The 20,920-nt window shown below is 37.6% G+C and overlaps 1 protein-coding gene across 6 annotated transcripts in view; it reads right to left on the bottom strand.

Moving 5' to 3' along the window:
- Window positions 1-20,920, bottom strand: part of ASH1L (ASH1 like histone lysine methyltransferase) — a 218,158-nt gene that overhangs the window by 107,677 nt on the left and 89,561 nt on the right. For 5 of the 6 annotated variants that reach the window (XM_081219400.1, XM_081219399.1, XM_081219401.1 and 2 more), the window contains 2 exons: window positions 17,875-18,616; window positions 5,890-6,069 (listed from right to left, as the gene is read on the bottom strand). In XM_081219400.1, the coding sequence (XP_081075526.1) occupies window positions 5,890-6,069; window positions 17,875-18,616 (922 nt within the window). The remainder of the gene's footprint in view (window positions 1-5,889; window positions 6,070-17,874; window positions 18,617-20,920) is intronic. The other variant, XM_081219402.1, reaches the window with a different exon arrangement.

Raw genomic sequence — 20,920 nt, 5'->3', positions numbered from 1 at the left:
CCAGAGGCAAGAGGTACAAAATGGGTGAATGGAGTCAAAAGCTACAAACTTCCAGTTATAAAAGTAGTAAGTCATGGTAATGTAGTATACAGCATGGTAACTATAGTTAATAATACTGTATTGCATATATGAAAGTTGTTATAGAGTATATTGCAAAAATTATCATCACAAGAAAAAAAGTTTTGTAACTATGCATAGTGACAGTTTAACTAGACTTATTGTGGTGATTATTTTGCAATATTCACAAATACCTAATCATTATGTTGTACATCTGAAGCCACTGTAATTTTGTATGTTAATTATACTGCAATAAATAAATAAATAAATAAATACTTCACTCAAGTTATTTTCATCATTTTCTTAGTGATTGAGATAAAAGCAGATAAACTGAAATTTTCACCTTGTTTTGCTAAAAATGGTCTGTGTGACTTGATCAAGTCATTTAACCTTTTATTAGCTTCAGTTTTCTCATCTGTCAAATAAAAGGTTAGGTCTAGCAGAAATGAGGGAGGCTGAGTGTGGATGGGGACAAGGGACATATGGGAATCCCTGAACTTTCTGTTCCATTTTGCCTAAAACTGCTGTAAAAAACAGAGTTTATTAATTAACAAAAATTCAAAACTACTTCATACAGGGAATGGTGTGAGGTTCAGCATTCATCCAGTCCACACTCTTATATTTAAATTGAATTTAGAACCTAGAATGTTCCTAAAGCATTTCAGGGGAAAATTAACCATATTCTGGTGTTTAATCCAACCTTAACCACTAGATTATCTATAACAAATAAATTTTAATCCACTACTCTTTGAGCCTCAGTTTCTGACAAGCAGCATGATTCAGTGGTAAAACAAGAGTGGTGAGGCCTCTAAGTGTTCAAAACCCCAGTAATGTTTTCGATGATAAATTTTATAAACTTAGTAAGTTCCTTAACTTTTCTGTGTCAATTTCTTAAATAGTAGATAGTAACCCTTACTTTACCATTTCCCACAGATTTAATATGAAAGCATTCTGAAAATTTAAATAATATATCAAATGTAAGATGGCACCATGCTTTCATTTTGTTTCCAAAGATACATACTATTTTGAGGAAATGACAGCTAAGTGTAAACATTATGTGTTATACGTGTAATATAAATAATAATATAGTGTTATATAATATATAATAAATACATCTATATTTTACATATGTAATTCCCATGCAAACAAGCAATATTCTGTAATTGCTTGAAAATTAGTTATCCCATTTCCTGTAATAGATTTAGTGCTCAAAAGTAGCCTATAAATCAAAGGAAGTATATGAGGAGAGTTTCTTATTTTAAAAAACTTAGAAGTCACAGTATCTGAGAGCCAGGATAATCTTAAGGTATGAACTGTGTAGTTCAACAGCTTCACTTTATACATCAAGCTTCATTTTTACCACTCCCAGAGAAACTAAGTAATCTGCCCAAAACGTTACACGGCAGTGGCAGTACTTTTAGGAGTATTAAATGTAGAAACCCTCCCCCACAAACGTAGAACTAAAAGCTCCCTTCAAAGTAGTGTTAATTTTTCGATATTTTGCTCTTCACCATAACATATACTCTAAAGTCTAAAGTTTACTCTCCAATTCACCTAATTTATGTTTGATATTTCATATTCTTTAAAACTCCTATTAGATAAAATTTAAATTCCAAAAGTAATATAGCATTTTTATAACTTCACGCAATAAAGACACATAGAAAATAAGAAGTAAAAACCTCATTACCCCATTCCAAATCCTAAAACCTAGAAGGGCATAGCAGGCACAATAATATGCAACCCACTCCCCAAATCAAAATCCCTGGAAGCTGGGAATATATAGAAGAAATTAAGGTTTCTAATCTGTTGATTTTGAGACAGGGAGATTATTCTGGATTACCTGGCTGGGCCCAACTTAATCACAAGGGTCCTTATAAATGGAAGAGGAACAAAAATGAGTCAGTGGAAAAAAAAAAAGTGAAAACAGAACCAATGTTGAAGTGATTCAATGTAAGGATTCAACTTGTCACTGCTGGTTCTGAAGACAGAAGGAGCCCCAAGCCAAGGAATTCTGGAAAGGCAAGAAAAAGAATTCTACCCTAGAGCCTCCAGAAGGAACACAGCTATGCTAACACCTTGATTTTAGCCTAGAGAGATCGATTTCGACTATAAAATAAATTTGACTTGCTTTAAGCAACTTAAATAACTTATTACAGCAGGCACAGAAAACGAATACACAGGATAATAGTTTGATGACTATAATACTAAGACATTCTTTGGTGCCTATATACATGTACATAGTAATAGAGGTTTTCTTAAACCAAGGAGTACTGGCTGTACCACTTTTATCTGGTGTATTAACGACATCATCATACATCTAGGAATACAAAACAAAACATCAGGATCATCACTGACTCTAGCCCAATCCTTTACTCCCTACCATCCAATCAGTCTTTAATTCAATTTTAATGTAAAAAATGTTCAAGAGTCCACCCTTTCCAACATCCAGCCACCTTAGCTATCACCTCAGCTCACGACATGACTTCTATCTTGGAAAACCACAAAAGTGTCCTGCTTCCTAACTGGTCTTCTAACTTCTAATATTTCCTCATCTAATTAATTTCCCATACTGATACTGGGGTCTAATCTTGATCCAATTTTAACTGAATCACACCCTCCCCTCACAGTTTTTGTTTTTGTTTTTTTGCGGTATGTGGGCCTCTCACTGTTGTGGCCTCTCCCACTGCGGAGCACAGGCTCCGGACGCGCAGGCTCAGTGGCCATGGCTCACGGGCCTAGCCACTCCGCGGCATGTGGGATCTTCCCGGACTGGGGCACGAACCCATGTCCCCTGCATCGGCAGGCGGACTCTCAACCACTGCGCCACCAGGGAAGCCCCCCACACAGTTTTTTAAAACCTATAATGATTTATATAAAAAAGAGTAAACTTGCAATGTCCTTGTACCATGCTGTGATCCAAAAAACAAATTTCCCTAGCATGGAGGACTTTTAGGTCAATGAAACTATTCTGTGGCTCTACTGTGGTAGATACATGTCATTATTCATTTACCAAAACCCATAGAAAGCAAAGCACCAAGAGTGAACCCTAATGCCTACTATGAACTTTGGGTGATACTGTGTCAATACAGGTTCATTGATTGTAATAAAGGTACCACCGTGGTGCAGGATGTCCATAGTAGGGGATGTTGTGCATGCATAAGGACAGGGGGTATATGCAAAATCTCTATACTTTCCAAAAATTCTGTTGTGAACCTAAAACTGCTCTGAATAATTGTTTATTAATTTAAAAAACAAAACAAACAATCCCCACCCCAATTGCTACCAACAAAAAACAGCCAGCCCACAAAAATATATTGGCTTCACAGCTTGTAAGAATGCACACGTGTATTATTTGATCTATATTTTAAAAAAATATTCCAAAATAAACCATTTTCTTCTCATTTATTTCTATGAGATGAAGAGCTGGTTCTAACATAAACAAGTCCTTTTCAGAGTGAAAGACTTTTATCTGACTAGAGACATTTTAGAACACTAATGTAGTTGATGATACTGATCTTTTGAGGCACAGTCTGATTTTATTATTAATCTCTCATTTTTAGGAATTTAATCCAGAAGAAGTACATTAGTCAAAAAGCAGAAGTAAAACTTCAGTGAGTTCCCTGGTGGTCCAGTGGCTAAGACTCTACGCTCCCAATGCAGGGAGCACGGGTTTGATCGCTGGTCAGGAAACTAGATCCCACATGCTGCAATGAATATCCCGCAATTGGCAACAAAGAACCCACATGCCGCAACTAAGACCCGGCATAACCAAAAAAAAAAAAAACCCCAAAAACAAAACCCAAAACTTGAAATATAGTTTTTAGCAGAGAACTTCATACCTGCTTTTCTATTCAGCAAAAACATTCCTTTAAAATCGTAACTGTATTAGATCTTCCCAAAATGCATTTTCATTTTCTCATTTGTAGTGACAATGCTAATTTTTTTCAGGCATTGTCACCTGGAATAATGACCATTATTTCTCAGCCTTTCCTGTGGCTGAAGTATGGTTACACGACTATGTTTCAGTCAGTAACTGTAAATGAGGTTTTGAAGTTTCCTTTCTTAGTCAGATTAGCTGCTATAATGAATTACCATAGACTTGGTGGTCTAAGTAACAAAATTTTACTTCTCACTGTTCTGGAGTCTGGGAAGTCCAAGATCAGGGCTGGGTTCTAAGTGAGAGCCCTCTTCCTGGCTTGCAGATACTGCTTTCTTGTGTACTCACATGGTAGAGAGAGAAATCATCTCTCTCTGTGTCTCCCTTTATAAGGATGTTAATCTCATTCAGGAGGGCTCCACCCAAATAACCTATAATTATTCAATAGTTCCCAAAGGCCCCATCTCCAAATATCATCACCCTGGGGATTAGGGGTTCAATATATGAAATTTCAGGGGAACACATTCACTCCATAATGCTTCCTTACAAAGAAGGTACAATACTTGTTTTTTACTCCCTTCTTCTCTTTTATCCTCTCTGTAATGAAGACCTTATGGCAGTTATGTTGGAACAAAAGGTAACCATAGGAACGCAAGCTTAGTGTTGAAATGGAAGAACAGAAAAAAAGGAGTCTAGGTCCCTGAAGACACTGTGAAGATACCATGTTAACTCTGAACTGTGTACTTCACAACTTTTTTTAAATTAAAGGAAAATAAATGTTTATCTTTAAAACGTCTTGATTATTTGAGAGGATTTCTTATCTCATTGGCAGCTGAAACTAAGCCTAACTAATAAAACGTTTTCATGACCCAAGAAGCAGAAATGGAGTACAAAGAGTTTATGTGATACCTACCTCAGTGGCAAATTAATGAAAGATCTTTTCAATGCAAAATAAAGTGTTGTGGTTTATATGTTGATCACTTTAACCATACCAAGTCAGATGTATCTCTAAAATGTAACTGTTCCTCTTTCAATTTCATTCTTTTCTTGCCTAAATTCAAGAATTCCTCATGACCTTTTGATGGATAATGTGAATTTCTGCCATTAGTAACTCTCTCATTCAATTCATTTTCCACTCTGTTGCCAGAGTTATCTTAAAACACAAAATTGCACTTTGCACTTCCTTTTCTAAAAATAGTATTTTAAATTTCCTATGGCTTAGTGGGATAAATATCTTAAGAGTCAGTAACGTCCACGGTCCCTATCACACAATGCTTATTTTCCACAACACCACTACATTTCAGAAAAAGTGAACTTCTGAGTTGTTCTAATATATGAAAAGTCTTCGCATCCTAGTATGTGCCTTGGTACATGCTATCCTAACTGGAATGCCCTTCTCCATCTTGCAAACTGCTGCTGAATGTCCAAAACCTAACTCAACTATACTCTGTGAACTACTTCTTAATGAATGATATAGTGAGTTGATAGCTCTCTGGGGTTTTAAAATGTTTCCATCAGAGGACTTATCAAGCTGAACTTTCCCAAGGGAAGATGAAGTTCTTAAAAATAAGAAGTACTTTACTCATCTGGCAAACAGTTTGGAACACGGCATTTAACAACTGAGGCATGAATGTAGAAAACCATCAAGATCATTTTAGATACAAGCAGAGTGTCCCTTTTCTTATTTTCAATTAACAAAACAGGTATCATTAGAATCCAAACTACAGGAATACAATCTAGAAAGGCAGAGAGAAGATAAAGATCAGGGAAAATAATTAGCCCCAAACAACATATCATAAGTACAGTGAACACTGAGGTGTTTGTGATGAGATCTGTATTTGTGTATATTACATTTGTATTGTTTTTCGTCTTTTTTGGATAGTCAAAGTATTATTTAAAACATGGAAGAATGACAGGTCTTTAAAGGATGTCAGCTGATAGGTACCACTACTTACTCTGTAGTTTTGTAAACATCAGAATACAGCCCTGCTTTCTGATACTTCTTCTTTGGGGGACGTGGGGCCTTCTTTTCTCTTGGGATGAGAGAAAGCACAGGCTGCAAGGTACTTTCAGGTTCGGGAGGTTTGGCTGGGGTTTCAGGAGGACTGGGAATCTCAACTGCTGCTTCAGTAAAGCTAGAAAGAGAAGTTTAAAGATAATTTTATGGTGAAATTTTTTTCCTACAAATAATTATCTATTTAAAAAAAACATCAGAGCAATTATAAAAAGAGACATGTGGACTTCCTCATCTGGTCATGCTGGAGTAACAGATACCAGATTTGTCCTCCTGACAGAAACTAATAGAAACATGGCAAAGTACAATAAACCTGGAGTAAGTTTATAAAACAATTATCAGACACTGGACAACAGTGACTGTAGCACTGTGATCCCTGAGAAAATTGGAAATAAAATAGAAAGAGATGATTCCTATAACCACTTTGCCTTTACAAGAAGGACTGAGGTGGAGGGAGTAGAACCAAAGCAGAGAATGGCCAACTTAATGAGTTGAAAAGAGAGATCAGAATATGGAGAGGCTGAGGTAGTTAGAATTTGTGAGGCAGAGTACTGGAGTGGAGAAAGCTATGGAGAAAAATAACTCTAGAAATCTGTGTAAGGGTCTCCTTTAGTACATTGCTAAATACTAAGTTTGTGCATGTGCAAGGTGAAATTCCATAAGGCTGGACAAAGAACCACCAGAGTATTATAACCTAAACAATTTCTAGAGCTCCCACGTGATGACAGATACTCAGATTCCACTAGGGAGAGTGAAAGACACTGCCCAACACTGTGGGCATTCAATAGAGATCCCAGAGGGTAACATTATCCATTTTTGTAGGGCTCAACTATCTCTGGAATAAAAGCCAGCTCTAATAAAGCTTAAAAACTATCTTCAAAAGAATCCAAACCAATCCACAAGTAACTTAACTGCCTACCAAAATAAAATCGAACATATAGAAAATAACAAAAAACATACACACAATAATATGACATTTACAATATTAAAAAATTCAAAATGAAAAAAAAGAGCAATGACCAAAATTTTTCTAAATTTGATAAAAAGTATAAACCCAAAGTTCCAAGAAGCTAAACAAACCAGAAGCAATATAAACTAAAAAAAAAATCAAGTATGGCATATCATAATAAACTTTCTGAAAACTACTGATGAAGAAAATAAAAAGAGCCAGAGAAGAAATACAGTCTATACAGGAGTACAAAAATAAGAATGAATGCAGATTTCATGTCTGAAATAATGCAAGCCAGAAGGCAATGAAAAGACATCTGGAAGTGCTAAAAGGAAGGGGAGGGGAGGAGCCTGTCAAAAGAGAATTCTAAATCAATCAAAAACATCTTTAAAAATTAAGGTGAATATAGTTCCAGGCAAAGATGGAATAGACACTTCTACCTATCCTCCCATTAAGTACAACTATAAACCCATGAAATTATATATAAAATAAACATAAGCACACAGATTGGCTAGGTACCTTGGGACCTAAGCAATGATGTATCAGGGAATTTCCTAGATTTTCTTTTTGCCTCATACTTAATAGTGAGAGACTGAATACAGTTTCCCTAATATCAATGAAAAAACAAATGTCTGCTCTCATAACTTAAATTCAAGGTCAGAGTTAAAGGTCGTAGCCAGTGCAAAAGGACAATAAAAAGAAAAAAATATAGAAGTGTGAGTCCTCCAATTTTGTTCCTTTTCTTCAAGATTGTTTTGGCTATTTGGAATCCCTTGAGATTCTTCGTGAATTTTAAGATGGATTTTTCTATTTCACAGAAAACATCACTGGGATTTTAATAGGGATTGCACTGAATCTGTAGATCACTTTGAGTAGTACTGATATCTTAAGTCTTCCACCCCATAAACACAGGCTTTTCTTTTTCTTGCCTAACTGCTCTGGTTAGGAATTTCAATACAAAATTGAACTGAAGCAACAAAAGTGGGCTTCCTTTCCTAGTTTCTGATAATAGTGGAAAACCTCTGTCTTTCACCACTGAAGTTGTCAGCTGTGGGTTTTTTACATATAGCTTTTATTAGGTTGAGGTAGTTTCTTTTTATTCCTAGATTGCTAGCTCTTTATCATGAACATGTGTTAGATTTTTGTCAAAAAATTTTCTGCATTTACTGATATGACCATGTGATATTTCTTCTTTAGCCTGCTAACGTGATGGATTACATTAACTGATTTTCAAATGTTGAACAAGTTTTGTATAACTGGGATAAATCTTACTTGGTTATGAGATGGATGGATTGGTTTCATATTTTATTATTTTTTTCCTATTCTCCTTATAGCCAAATTCATTTTTTCTGTGTCTTACCTTATGTTTCTTCCTCCCACAATCAAAAATGTTTTCTGCTTTCCTGCTTATATGTGTATGTATATATTCTACATATATAAACTCTTCAAGTGCCATGTTTCTCCAAGTTCTGTCTACAGACCATATATATCAGAATCACCTTGGGGGCTTATAAAGGAAATGCAAATGCCTACTCATAGAATTTTTAAAATTCCTATTAAGGAGATCTGAGATGGATACTTCCTAACCTTGCTGGTCCCTAATACCCCACACTGTGCACTCTCATTACAAGAGCATCCTTCTTATCCCACTCGGGCTCTGACACCGTAGGCTGGGCTAACATTCCGTTGCCCTCGCCCCATAACCCAACTCTTCACCTCATTAAGCCTCCAACACCCAGCTCAGGATCACCATGGTTTCCACATCCCATACAGATACCTACCAAATGGCTTTAAGATTGAATTCTTCAGGAAAGAAAAGAGAAAGAAGAGGAGGTAAGGCATTTTAAAATATGGCTTTATGGGAATTCCCTGGCTGTCCAGTGGTTAGGACTCAGTGCTTTTACTGCCATGGCCCGGGTTCAATCCCTGGTCAGGGAACTAAGATCTCGCAAGCCACATGGCACAGCCAAAAAAATAAAAAATAAATAAAATAAAATATGGCTTATGATATATTTATCTACATTAACACAATACACTGTTTATTTTTTGTGGCTTTTTTTTGCTTTATAAAAACAAAATCAGTTAGTATATCATTTTTAGGGTCTTGTTTCTTTCACTTAATCTTGTCTCTAAGACTCATTCATTATCATTACATGTCAGTTATAATTCATTACTTTTTATTACCATATCATATTCCATTGTACAAAAAACTACAACATACTTATTCCTTTTCCTATTAATCTGGGATATTTCCAGTTTCTATATATTATAATCAACCTTGCTACTACCTTTCCAAAAAATGCTTTCTGGTGATCATTGGGCAGTTTTCCTAAGCTATGTAAAAGGTAATTGCTGGATCATACTGGGTTGTTTTGAAATACCTTTTTGGTTACATACCAAAAATGTATAAACTAAATCTTTTGTTTTTTTTGGCGGTACGTGGGCCTCTCACTGTTGTGGCCTCTCCCATTGCGGAGCACAGGCTCCGGACGTGCAGGCTCAGCAGCCATGGCTCACGGGCCCAGCCGCTCCGTGGCATGTGGGATCTTCCCGGACCGGGGCACGAACCCACATCCCCTGCATCAGCAGGCAGACTCTCAACCACTGCGCCACTAGGGAAGCCCTATAAATTATATCTTATAAATTTCTTCTCCCAGTTCGTAGCAAGTCTTCATACATTTATTTGGATGATGTCTGATAAACGGAAATTCTTAGTTTTAATAATAATGCAGTATATCAATCTTTACCTGTATGGTTACTGCTTTTGATATCTTGTTTATAGACTTTCTGAGAAACAAGGTCATAAAGTTTTCCTCCTTCTGTATTAGCCTTTAAAAGTTTGAAGGTTTGCTTTCTATACTTATGTATTTATTTAACCAACTGGGAACTGATTTTTATACATGGATTAAGACAGAATCCAATTTCATTCCCATTCCTATGCAATATCAACTTCTGGGGCACCATTTATTGAATATAATTTTATTTCCTTATTGATATGTAGTGTCACCTCCATCATATAGCAAGCTTGCATGTATGGATCCGTTTCTCTTATCCAATTCTATATTCAGTTCCATGCTAGCTCAATATACCACAGCTTAAAATTAAGTCTTGGGGCAAATCCATTGTTTCATTCAGTGATTCCATTCCTAGGTATATATCCCTAGAGGAATTAGTGTCCATATCCACCAGTGAACATTAGAGGAATGTTAAGAGCAGCATTTTGGGGTAATAGTGTCAAAATGAAAATAACCCAACAGTAAAACAAAAAAACTCTATATCTGCATCAACATGGATGGATCTAGAGATTATCATACTCATCAAAGTAAGTCAGAAAGAGAAAGACAAATACCATATGATATAACTTACATGTGGAATCTAAAATACGACACAAATGAACCTATCTACAAAACAGAAACAGACTCACAGACATAGAGAACAGACTTGTGGTTGCCAAGGGGGAGGAGAGGTGGAGAAGGAAAGGATTGGGAGTTTGGGATTAGCAAGTGCAAACTAGTATATATAGGATGGATAAAAAGGTCCTACTGTATAGCACAGGGAGCTATATTCAATATTCTGTGATAAACCACAAGTAGAAAAGGATATGAAAAAGAATATATATATAACTGAGTCACTTTGCTGTACAGCAGAAATTAACACATCGTAAATCAACTATACTTCAAAAAAATTTTAAAAAAAGAAAAACTATTACATACAATGGATAATTATAAAATAACAAAAAAGAGGTAACTACAGCAACATGCAACAACAGAGATGGTTTTACATTTGTATGTTGAGCAAAAAAGGTGAAGCACAAAAGCATATGTCCTGTATAATTCCATTTCAGTGAAGTTCAGGAAGGATAAACTAAACTATATTGTCTACATTGAATACTTAAATGGTATAAAAAAAGGTAAAAGTCAGGAGATCGATTATAGCTACTGGCAAGAAAGTGGTGTATGACTGGGAAAGAACATGGGATGCTACCAATGTTCTATATGTTCACCTGTTCTGTATCTACATGGGTGCTAACTCTATAAAAAAATTTTTTAGGGCTTCCGTGGTGGCACAGTGGTTAAGAATCTGCCTGCCAGGGTTCAAGCCCTGGCTCGGGAAGATCCCACATGCTGTGGAGCAACTAAGCCTGTGCTCCGCAACAAGAGAAGCCACCGCAATGAGAAGCCCGCGCACCCACCACGAGAGAAAGGCTGCACACAGCAACGAAGACCCAATGCTGCCAAAACAAAAAAATAAATTTATTAAAAATAATTTTTTAAAACTGGTTACTTCTATTTATATACTTTCTGTTATGTGTATTCCTCTTCAAACTCCTTTCATATTCTCTAAAGTGTTTTTTAATGAGACTCAAATGATCTTTTTAAAGAGAGACAGAACTCTCTTTTAAACCTGGTCCTGGTGCTTTCGTGTAGCAAGATGTTGTAGATTCAATTTACATTACAGAAGCACAAAGGGTATTTCTTTCCTAGTAGGTATTTTTCCTAGGAATACACCACATACATTTCAACTGAGTTTTACAATTTGTTGGGTAGTCACACTTTAATCTCTCATATATAGCTTATTTCCTTTTTAGTTCCTAATTTTATTATTCCCTTTCTCTTCCTTTATTGATCAACCTTACCAGAAGTTTGTATATTTCATTCGTTATCATTAGTATTACTAACTTTGGTCTTCAGTGATTCTCTCTACTGTACCTTAGCTTTATTTTGTTAATTTAATGTATATGTTTTATCTCTGTCCTTTACATTTTGGGGCTTATTCTCATTTTTCTAATTTCTTTTATTTTTTAAATAAATTTATTTAAAAATTTTGGCTGCAATGGGTCTTTGTTGCTGCACACAGGCTTTCCCTAGTTGCGGCAAGGGGAGGATTACGCTTCGTTGCAGTGTGCAAGCTGCTCATTGCGGTGGCTTCTCTTGTTGTGGAGTACGGGCTCCAGGCGCACGGGCTTCAGTAGTTGTCGCTCGCAGGCTTCGTTGCTCCGCCGGCATGTGGAACCTTCCCGGACCAAGGCTCAAACCCGTGTTCCTTTCATTGGCAGGCGGATTCTTAACCACTGTGCCACCAGGGAAGTCCCATCGTTTTTAGAATTGCTTAACTGGACTCTTTGTAACCAAGGAGGACCCTACGGGGTCTTCCCAGGACAGACCCCTCCCCTATATCCTCTGCTTTAGTTCCTCTCTGAAGTACCTAGATAATAGTATCTGATGCACATCTGCTGAAATTGTTTTACAGATGCTAAAACCAAATGGAAGAAATTACTTACTTAATGATCATAAGCACCACAGACCTACTGGCACCTAAGGATTGATAATCTTAACCTCTGTGACACCACCCTGTTACCTCACCATCAACCAGTCGGAGATTTGTGCATGAGCTCATCATATATCTGGGACGCCCCTCCCTCACCTGGCCTTTAAAAATGCTTTCCTAAGCCCAGAGATAAATCCATGCACTTATGGTCACCTAATCTATGACAAAGGAGGCAAGAATATACAATGGAGAAAAGACAGCCTCTTCAATAAGTGGTGCTGGGAAAACTGGACAGCTACATGTAAAAGAATGAAATCAGAACACTCCCTAACACCATACACAAAAATAAACTCAAAATGGATTAAAGACCTGAAGGTAAGGTAGACACTATAAAACTCTTAGAGGAAAACATAGGCAGAACAGTCTTTGACATAAATTACAGTAAGATCTTTTTAGACCCACTTCCTAGAGTAATGAAAATAAAAACAAAAATAAACAAAAGGGACCTAATTAAACTTAAAAGTTTTTGCACAGCAAAGGAAGCCATAAACAAGACAAAAAGACAACCATGAGAAAGGGAGAAAATATTTGCAAATGAAGCAAGTGACAAAAGATTAACCTCCAAATTATACAAACAGCTCATGCAGCTCATTATGAGAAAGACAAACAACCCAATCAAAAAATGAGCAGAAGACCTAAATAGACATTTCTCCAAAGAAGACATACAGATGGCCAACAAACACATGAAATGATGCTCAACATCACTAATTATTAGAGAAATGCAAATCAAAACTACAACGAGGTATCACCTCACAGCAGTCAGAATGGCCATCATCAAAAAATCTACAAACAGTAAATGCTGGAGAGGGTGTGGAGAAAAGGGAACCCTCTTGCACTGCTGGGAATGTAAATTGATACGGCCACCTATGGAGAACAGTATGGTGGGTTCCTTAAAAAACTATATATAGAACTACCATATGACCCAGCAACCATAATTGAAAAAGACACATGCACCCCAATGTTCATTGCAGCGCTATTTACAATAGTCAGGATATGGAAGCAACCTAAATGTCCATCAACAGAAGAATGGATAAAGAAGATGTGGTACATATATACAATGGAATATTACTCAGCCATAAAAAGGAACAAAACTGGGTCATTTGTAGAGAAGTGGATGGACCTAGAGACTGTCATAAAGAGTGAAGTAACTCAGAAAGAGAAAAACAAATATCGTATATTAACGCATATATGTGGAGTCTAGAAAAACAGTACAGATGATCTTATTTGCAAAGCAGAAATAGAGACAAAGATGTAGAGAACAAACGAATGGATGCCAAGAGCGAAAGGAGGGAGGTGGGATGAATTGTGAGATTGGGATTGACATATATACACTATCAATATCATGTATAAAATAGATAACTAATGAGAACCTACTGTATATAGCTCAGGGAACTCTACTCAGTGCTCTGTAGTGATCTAAATGGGAAGGAAATCCAAAAAAGAGGGGATATGTATACATATAGCTGATTCACTTTGCTGTACAGCAGAAACTAACACAACATTGTAGAGAACTATACTCCACTAAAGATTAATTTTAAAAATTAAAGATAGGGCTTCCCTGGTGGCGCAGTGGTTGGGAGTCTGCCTGCCGATGCAGGCGACACGGGTTTGTGCCCCGTTCTGGGAGGATCCCAGATGCCGCGGAGCGGCTGGGCCCGTGAGCCATGGCTGCTGAGCCTGCGCGTCTGGAGCCTGTGCTCCGCAACGGGAGAGGCCACAACAGTGAGAGGCCCGTGTACTGGAAAAAAAAAAAAAAAAATTAAAGATAAAAGTGTTCTCCTAAAACCCATCAGGGAATTAGGGTTTTTTAAGCACTACCTGTCCTGAACTCCTTGCTTGGCATCCTGTAATAAATGCTGCACTTTCCCTCACCACAACTTGGTATCATTAGTTTGGCTTTACTGTGTACCAGCGAGCAAACACAAGTTTTGTTTGGCAATATCTTCATTCATAAATTTTCAGCATTCTTGAAAATAATGTAAGCGTTAATGGCTATGAATCTCCCTCTAGGTAGCTCTTTAGATACATCCCACAAATTTCAATATGTAGTACAGTATTTACTCAGTTCTAAATATTTTAAATATTTTAATTGTAATTTTATTTTTTTTACATGAGTTAAAAAATTTTTTTTTTCCTTTTAGATCCAGGATTTGAACCCAGGTTTTTCTGAATCTAGAACCCAGCTCATAATCATTACAATATTCTTTTGCATTCTGCTTTGTTATTAACCAATGAGTACTGATCAAACTCTTTAACATGGTGTACAAGGACCTCTGCAATATCTGGTCCCTACCACCTTTTCTCTAGACTCATTTGACACCATACTACTCTAATTGACGTGTTTTGGCCGCAAAACGTTTCTTTCATTTCCCTGAACCTGCCATGCCTTTTCATACTTACCAGTCTAAAATGTACGCTCTGGCGTTGCTCCTCTAAATAACAAATAAAGTCTGTTCTTCAGATTTTACCTTAGTCATTACTTCCACAAAAAAAGCTGAGTCAATTACCTCTAATATAAGCTCATAAACCTAAATAATTCTTCATGATAGTTAGAATGTAAGAACCATGAGGATAGGGAATATTTCTATATTTGCTTACAACTGTATTTACCCTCAGCACATGAAATAATTTTGCAATAAATACTTAATTTAGAAATAAATGAAGAGGGACTTCCCTGATGGTGCAGTGGTTAAGAATCTGCCTGCCAATGCAGGTGACATGGGTTTGAGCCCTGGTCCAGAAGATCTCACATGCTGCGGAGCAACTAAGCCCGTGTGCCACAAATACTGTGCTGTGCTCAGGAGCCTGAGAGCCAAAACTACTGAGCCCACGTGCCACAACTAGTGAAGCCTGCAGGCCTGGAGCTCGTGCTCCACAACAAGAGAAGCCATTTCATTGAGAAGCCCGTGCACTGCATCGAAGAGTAGTCCCTGCTCGCTGCAAGTAGAGAAAGACAGTGCGCAGCAACGAAGACCCAATGCAGCCAAAAATAAATAAATAAATTTATTTAAAAAATAAAATAAAGAAACAAATGAACAAACTCCTGCTATATAACAAGTGCTACAGTAGGTTCCAGTTCGAGAAAGGTGAAAAACTGTTGCTATCTCTGGGAACTCACTGTGCCATGTCCTTACCTACACAATCTCTTGAGGGTGGAAACTGTATCTTTCTCTTTATAATCTCCTCAAATTCCAGAATATAAATTGTGGAAAATAAGTGTTTAATGTTGCTGATTAATGCTACTAGAACTTGCTGGAACAGAAGGGCTTACCTGAAATAAAGCCTTTTCTCTGAGGTGCATTTTTTTTTTTTTTTTTTTTTGCAATACGCGGGCCTCTCACTGTTGTGGCTTCTCCCGCTGCGGAGAACAGGCTCCGGACGCACAGGCTCAGCAGCCATGGCCCACGGGCCCAGCCGCTCCACGGCATGTGGGATCTTCCCGGACCGGGGCACGAACCATGTCCCCTGCATCGGCAGGCGGACTCTCAACCACTGCGCCACCAGGGAAGCCCTCTGAGGCGCATTTTTAACATGACCCTTCCTAAAGTGAATGGTTAAGATGTCTCAAATTGTCACTTTCTTACTATAGTGAAGGCAAAAGTCATTCTGTTTGTAGATATTTTAAAAGCCTCAGTAATTAAAACAGAAGTAACAGATCGATAACAAAACATACTGATGGGAAGAGAATATAAAAATATAAAAGAAGACTCTAAGACCCAAAGATATTTAAGAATTTATTATATGATAAAGGTATCATTTCAAACAAGTAGGGAAATGATGATCAATTAATAGTGGTAAGACCGCCATTTAAAAATTCAAAAAATTGGGCTTCCCTGGTGGCGCAGTGGCTGAGAGTCTGCCTGCCGATGCAGGGGACACAGGTTCGGGGCCCGGTCTGGGAAGATCCCACATGCCACGGAGTGGCTGGGCCCGTGAGCCATGGCCGCTGAGCCTGAGCGTCCAGAGCCTGTGCTCCGCAACGGGAGAGGCCACAACAGTGAGAGGCCCGTGTACCGCAAAAATAAATAAATAAATTTAAATCTCTTAATTAAATTTTTTCCCCCTTCAAAAATAAAAATTCACAAAAATCCAATGGGAATATAAATTATAGACACTGCATATAAAACAAAAATGCTTACAAATCTGCAACCTTGATAAATAACTGGTAATAAACATGGCACTAACTCATACCTTATACAAGAGTAAATTTCAGCTGATTTAAGACCTATATGTAAAAAGGTAATATGTAACCCTATGAAGGAAAAAATTAAATTATGATATATTCTTAAGATGCAATAAGGTAATTCTATATGTACTAAATGACAAGATCGCCAAGATATATAAAGAGAAAAGTTGTTACAAAGTATAATATGTTACCACTTATATAAAATAACAGCTTTGCATATGCACATATTTGTAAATGCATAAGAAAAGTATCAAAGGATACACAATATATTAACTGTCTTACCCATGAAAACAGGATTTGAGAAGAAATGAGATCATGTGAAGAGACTTTAACTCCTGAATCAGTAAACTTCTAGTTTCACTGATTTATTTATGAGCGTGTATTCTCAGGAAAGAAATTTAAATCCCATATATTCTCTATAAAAAAAGTATTTTTTCATAGATGTATGCATAGAGAGCTATGAAAAACTTCTGTAAACAGAGGTGGTCCAGTGGTTAAGACTGCGTGCTTCCACGGCAGGGGACACGGGTTCTATCCCTGGTCAGGGAACTAAGATCCCATATGCTACATGGAGAGGCCAAAAAGTAAATAAATAAGTAAAACAAAAATCAAATATTCCTTCAGGGGAAGAATCTGGTTGGATATATAACAAAAGGATGAAATGGTCTTCTCAGGGGTGGGGGGGTGATCTTTGACTTCTGCCCTACACCTTTTGGGGAAAAGTAGAAATATAAAAAAGAAACTATTAAAAAACAATCTAGGGGCTTCCCTCGTAGCGTACTAATTAAGCATCTGCCTGCCAATGCAGGGGACACGGGTTCGAGCCCTGGTCCGGGAAGATCCCACATGCCGCGGAGCAACTAAGCCCGTGCACCACAATTACTGAGTCTGCGCTCTAGAGCCCGCAAGCCACAACTACAGAAGCCCAAGCGCCTAGTGCCCGTGCTCTGCAACAAGAAGCCACCACAATGAGAAGCCGCGCACTGCAACAAAGAGTAGCCCCCGCTCGCTGCAACTAAAGAAAGCCCACGCGCAGCAACAAAGACCCAACGCAGCCATAAATTAATTATTTAATTAATTAAGAAAAAATCTAACATGCAGAAAGACTTAAAAAATGTATTTGACGATAGGGATGAAAAGTTTTAGAGCACAAAGGAGATAAGATAGTGTGATAGTAAAAATAATTCCACTCATATTTATACACTGGATAAAACACACAATCTCTCTGGGTCTTGATTTCCTCATCTGTATAGTAAGGGCCTTGTGTTAGATTGTTACATTCCCCCTTGCTTCTTAATTATTTATAATTTTGGACAGCCATAAGTAAGAACACTTATAACAAAAAAGAACAGGTCTTATATAGTAAAAGGTTGTTAGATTAAATGAACAATTCAGCTGCACAGATATGTTACATTTGTGTATAAGCTAGTTTCGTCTACTCAAAATGTTAAACAAGAAATTACCTTTTAGTATTTTCTTGTTCTTCTTCTTCTGGGAATGGCTTCTGCTTTTTCTTGGTCTGTTCTTCCAACAGCCAACTTTTCCTCTTCAGTCCCTTTTTATGTTCTGAGTTCAGGTTTATACTCTGAACGACAGCTTCAATGACATCTGTAACTGTATCAGGGCCAAGGTGCAGTGCTGTTCCTTCTTCACCTTCATTTAATTCTGGGCCGACAAATTGGGCAGCTTGGAATGCTTGCATTGATACCACAGCTTGGAGGGGACATTTCCGAGGTCGACCTGGTCTGCGTTTCACAAAGTTATTCCCTGTCCTGGCCTGTCTTTGAAGTTTTTTGGCTTTTAAAATTTTATTGACGTGGTCTAGGTTTTTCTTGGTGGCCAAAATTTTGTCATAATTGCACATTTTCCGAGCTTGGCGCTGCATAGCTTCTACTACACTTCTCTTGATATGATGGGGGGAATGGCTGCTGGGCAACTTTTCAGAAAGGAGTGAGATGCTACTACTGCAAGAGTCACTGGGGACTGCAGGCACTAGAAGGCTGTCTGGTTTTCCCAGGGTTCGTTCCTTGCTGTGGCTATGGACTGGACTGGAGGAAGGTGGCACAGAGGCAGATGCAATCACAGCATCAATATTTTTCTCCAGGGGCTCTTGGTCCTCATGTTGTACCAACCGCTGCAGCAGACTATCCACACAGTCATCCCCAGAAGAAACCAATCTTGGACTTCGAGACGGAACTCCGTTCACTAAATAAGACAACAAATCACACATGATAAAAACTGAACACAACTGGTTATTTAAATAACTTTACAAAGGATAAAAGACAAGGAATACCACTCTATTTTTCATAGCAAGATTAAATATCATAATATTGGGTTGACCAAAAAAGTGCCTTCGGTTTTTAAGTAAAAATAAAAGACACATTTTTCATTTTCACCAAGAACTTTATTGAACAACGTATTCACCCTTTTGTTCCACTACCTTCTGCCATTTTTCAGGCAACTTCATAATTCCATCTTCCCAAAACTTTTTATCTTTTTGAGCAAAGAACTGTTCCAGGTGCCTTTTACAGTCTTCCAGGGAATAGAAATTTTTTCCATTAAGAGAATTTTGTAAAGACCTAAATAAATGGAAATCCAAAGGTGCAATGTCTGGTGAATACGGAGGATGAATCAGAACTTCCCAGACAAGCTGTAACAGTTTTTGCCTGGTCATCAAAGAAACATGTGGTCTTGCGTTATCCTGATGGAAGATTATGCGTTTTCTGCTGACTAATTCTGGATCATCAACTGCTGCTTTCAGTTGGTCTAACTGGGAAAAGTATTTTTTGGAATTACTCGTTTTGTTTTCCAGAAGGAGTTCATAATAGAGGACTCCCTTCCAATCCCACCATATATACAACATCACCTTCTCTGGATGAAGACCGGCCTTAGAAGTGGTTGTTGGTGGTTCATTTCGCTTGCCCCATGATCTCTTCCATTCCACATTATTGTTCAGTATCCACTTTTCATCGCCCGTCACAATTTGTTTTGAAAATGGAACATTTTTGTTATGTTCAGTAGAGATTCGCATGTGGAAATACGGTCAAGGTTTTTTTTCGCTTAACTTATGTGGAACCCAAACATCGCAGCGATTCACGTAACCAAGCTGATGCGAATGATTTTCAATACTTGATTTAGATATTTTGAGTATGGCGGCTATCTCTCACATGGTATAATGTTGACTGTTCTCAATTAATGTCTCAATTTGATCACTAAACTTCACCTGGTCTACCCGACCATGGAGCATTGTCCAGTGAGAAATCTCCAGCATGAAACTTCACAAACCATTTCTGACACGTTCGATCACTCACAGCACTTTCTCCAACCACTGCACAAATCTTTTTTTGCATTTCAGTTGGGTTTTTACCTTTTTTGAAATAATAAAGCATAATATGCCGAAAATGTTGCTTTTTTCCTTCTATCTTCAATATTAAAATGGCTACACAAAAATTCACCAATTTTGATAAGTCTTTTTTTATTTAAGAATTTATTTATTTATTTTTGGCTACGTTGGGCCTTCGTTACTACACGCAGTCTTTCTCTAGTCGCGGCGAGAGGGGGCTACTCTTCGTTGAGGTGCGCAGGTTTCTTATCGCGGTGGCTTCTCTTGCTGCAGAGCACGGGCTTTAGCACACAGGCTTCAGTAGTTGTGGCACACAGGCTCAGTAGTTGTGGCGCATGGGTTCAGTTGCTCCGTGGCATGTGGGATCTTCCCGGACCAGGGATCGAACCCATGTCCCCTGCATTGGCAGGCGGATTCTTAACTACTGCGCCACAAGGGAAGTCCTGATAAGTCTTTTTTTTAATGTACGCTGATATGACAACTGTCACATACAATCTAACAAAATTGTTTTGAATGAAGTTAAAGACAACTAAGTGCTACTAGAGCCATCCTGCAGAAAAAACCGAACGAACCTTTTGGCCAGCCCAATACCATATGCATTTGTCTTTCACAGGCAAGTTGATAGTTTCCTGAATAAGGTACATTACAGTACCCACAATAAATTCAAAGTTGGCCCATGTTTCCCTAATAATACGTGGTGGGTCCAAAAAACAATTCTCACTCTCTGAGATGAGGAGCAGAAAGAATAGAGCTTACTTCTTTAAAAATGAAGGTCCAGTTAAGAGACTCAACAGCTAAATATTGAATAAAGAACTAAACTTTAAATACATATATTTCTAGTCCAGTGCTTTTTCTGACAATGTTTTAAGTGCAAAGGAATAAAAGTGAAATTCTCACCAGGGAAGCCTGGTTCAGTGGTTTTTTTGATAGATTTCTTAGGAAGTTTTCTATAGATCATATCATCTGTAAACAGATATTTTTTTCTTCTTCCTTTCCTATCTGTATGCCTTTTATTTCTAAAAATCAGGTTTTTAAAAAAAATTAAAAATGGATGTTAGATTTTGGCAAATGTTTTCTCTTTACCTAGTTAGATGATTATGATTTACTCACTTACTGTTAATTTCGTAAAATACACTAATTGATTTTCTAATGTTAATCCAACCTTG

Source organism: Mesoplodon bidens (genome assembly GCF_964165515.1).
Source record: "Mesoplodon bidens genome assembly, chromosome: 2".
In the NCBI taxonomy this organism is placed as follows: Eukaryota; Metazoa; Chordata; class Mammalia; order Artiodactyla; family Ziphiidae; genus Mesoplodon; species Mesoplodon bidens.
Note: the sequence above shows the minus strand (reverse complement) of the source record. Positions and strands in the feature narration are given on the sequence as shown.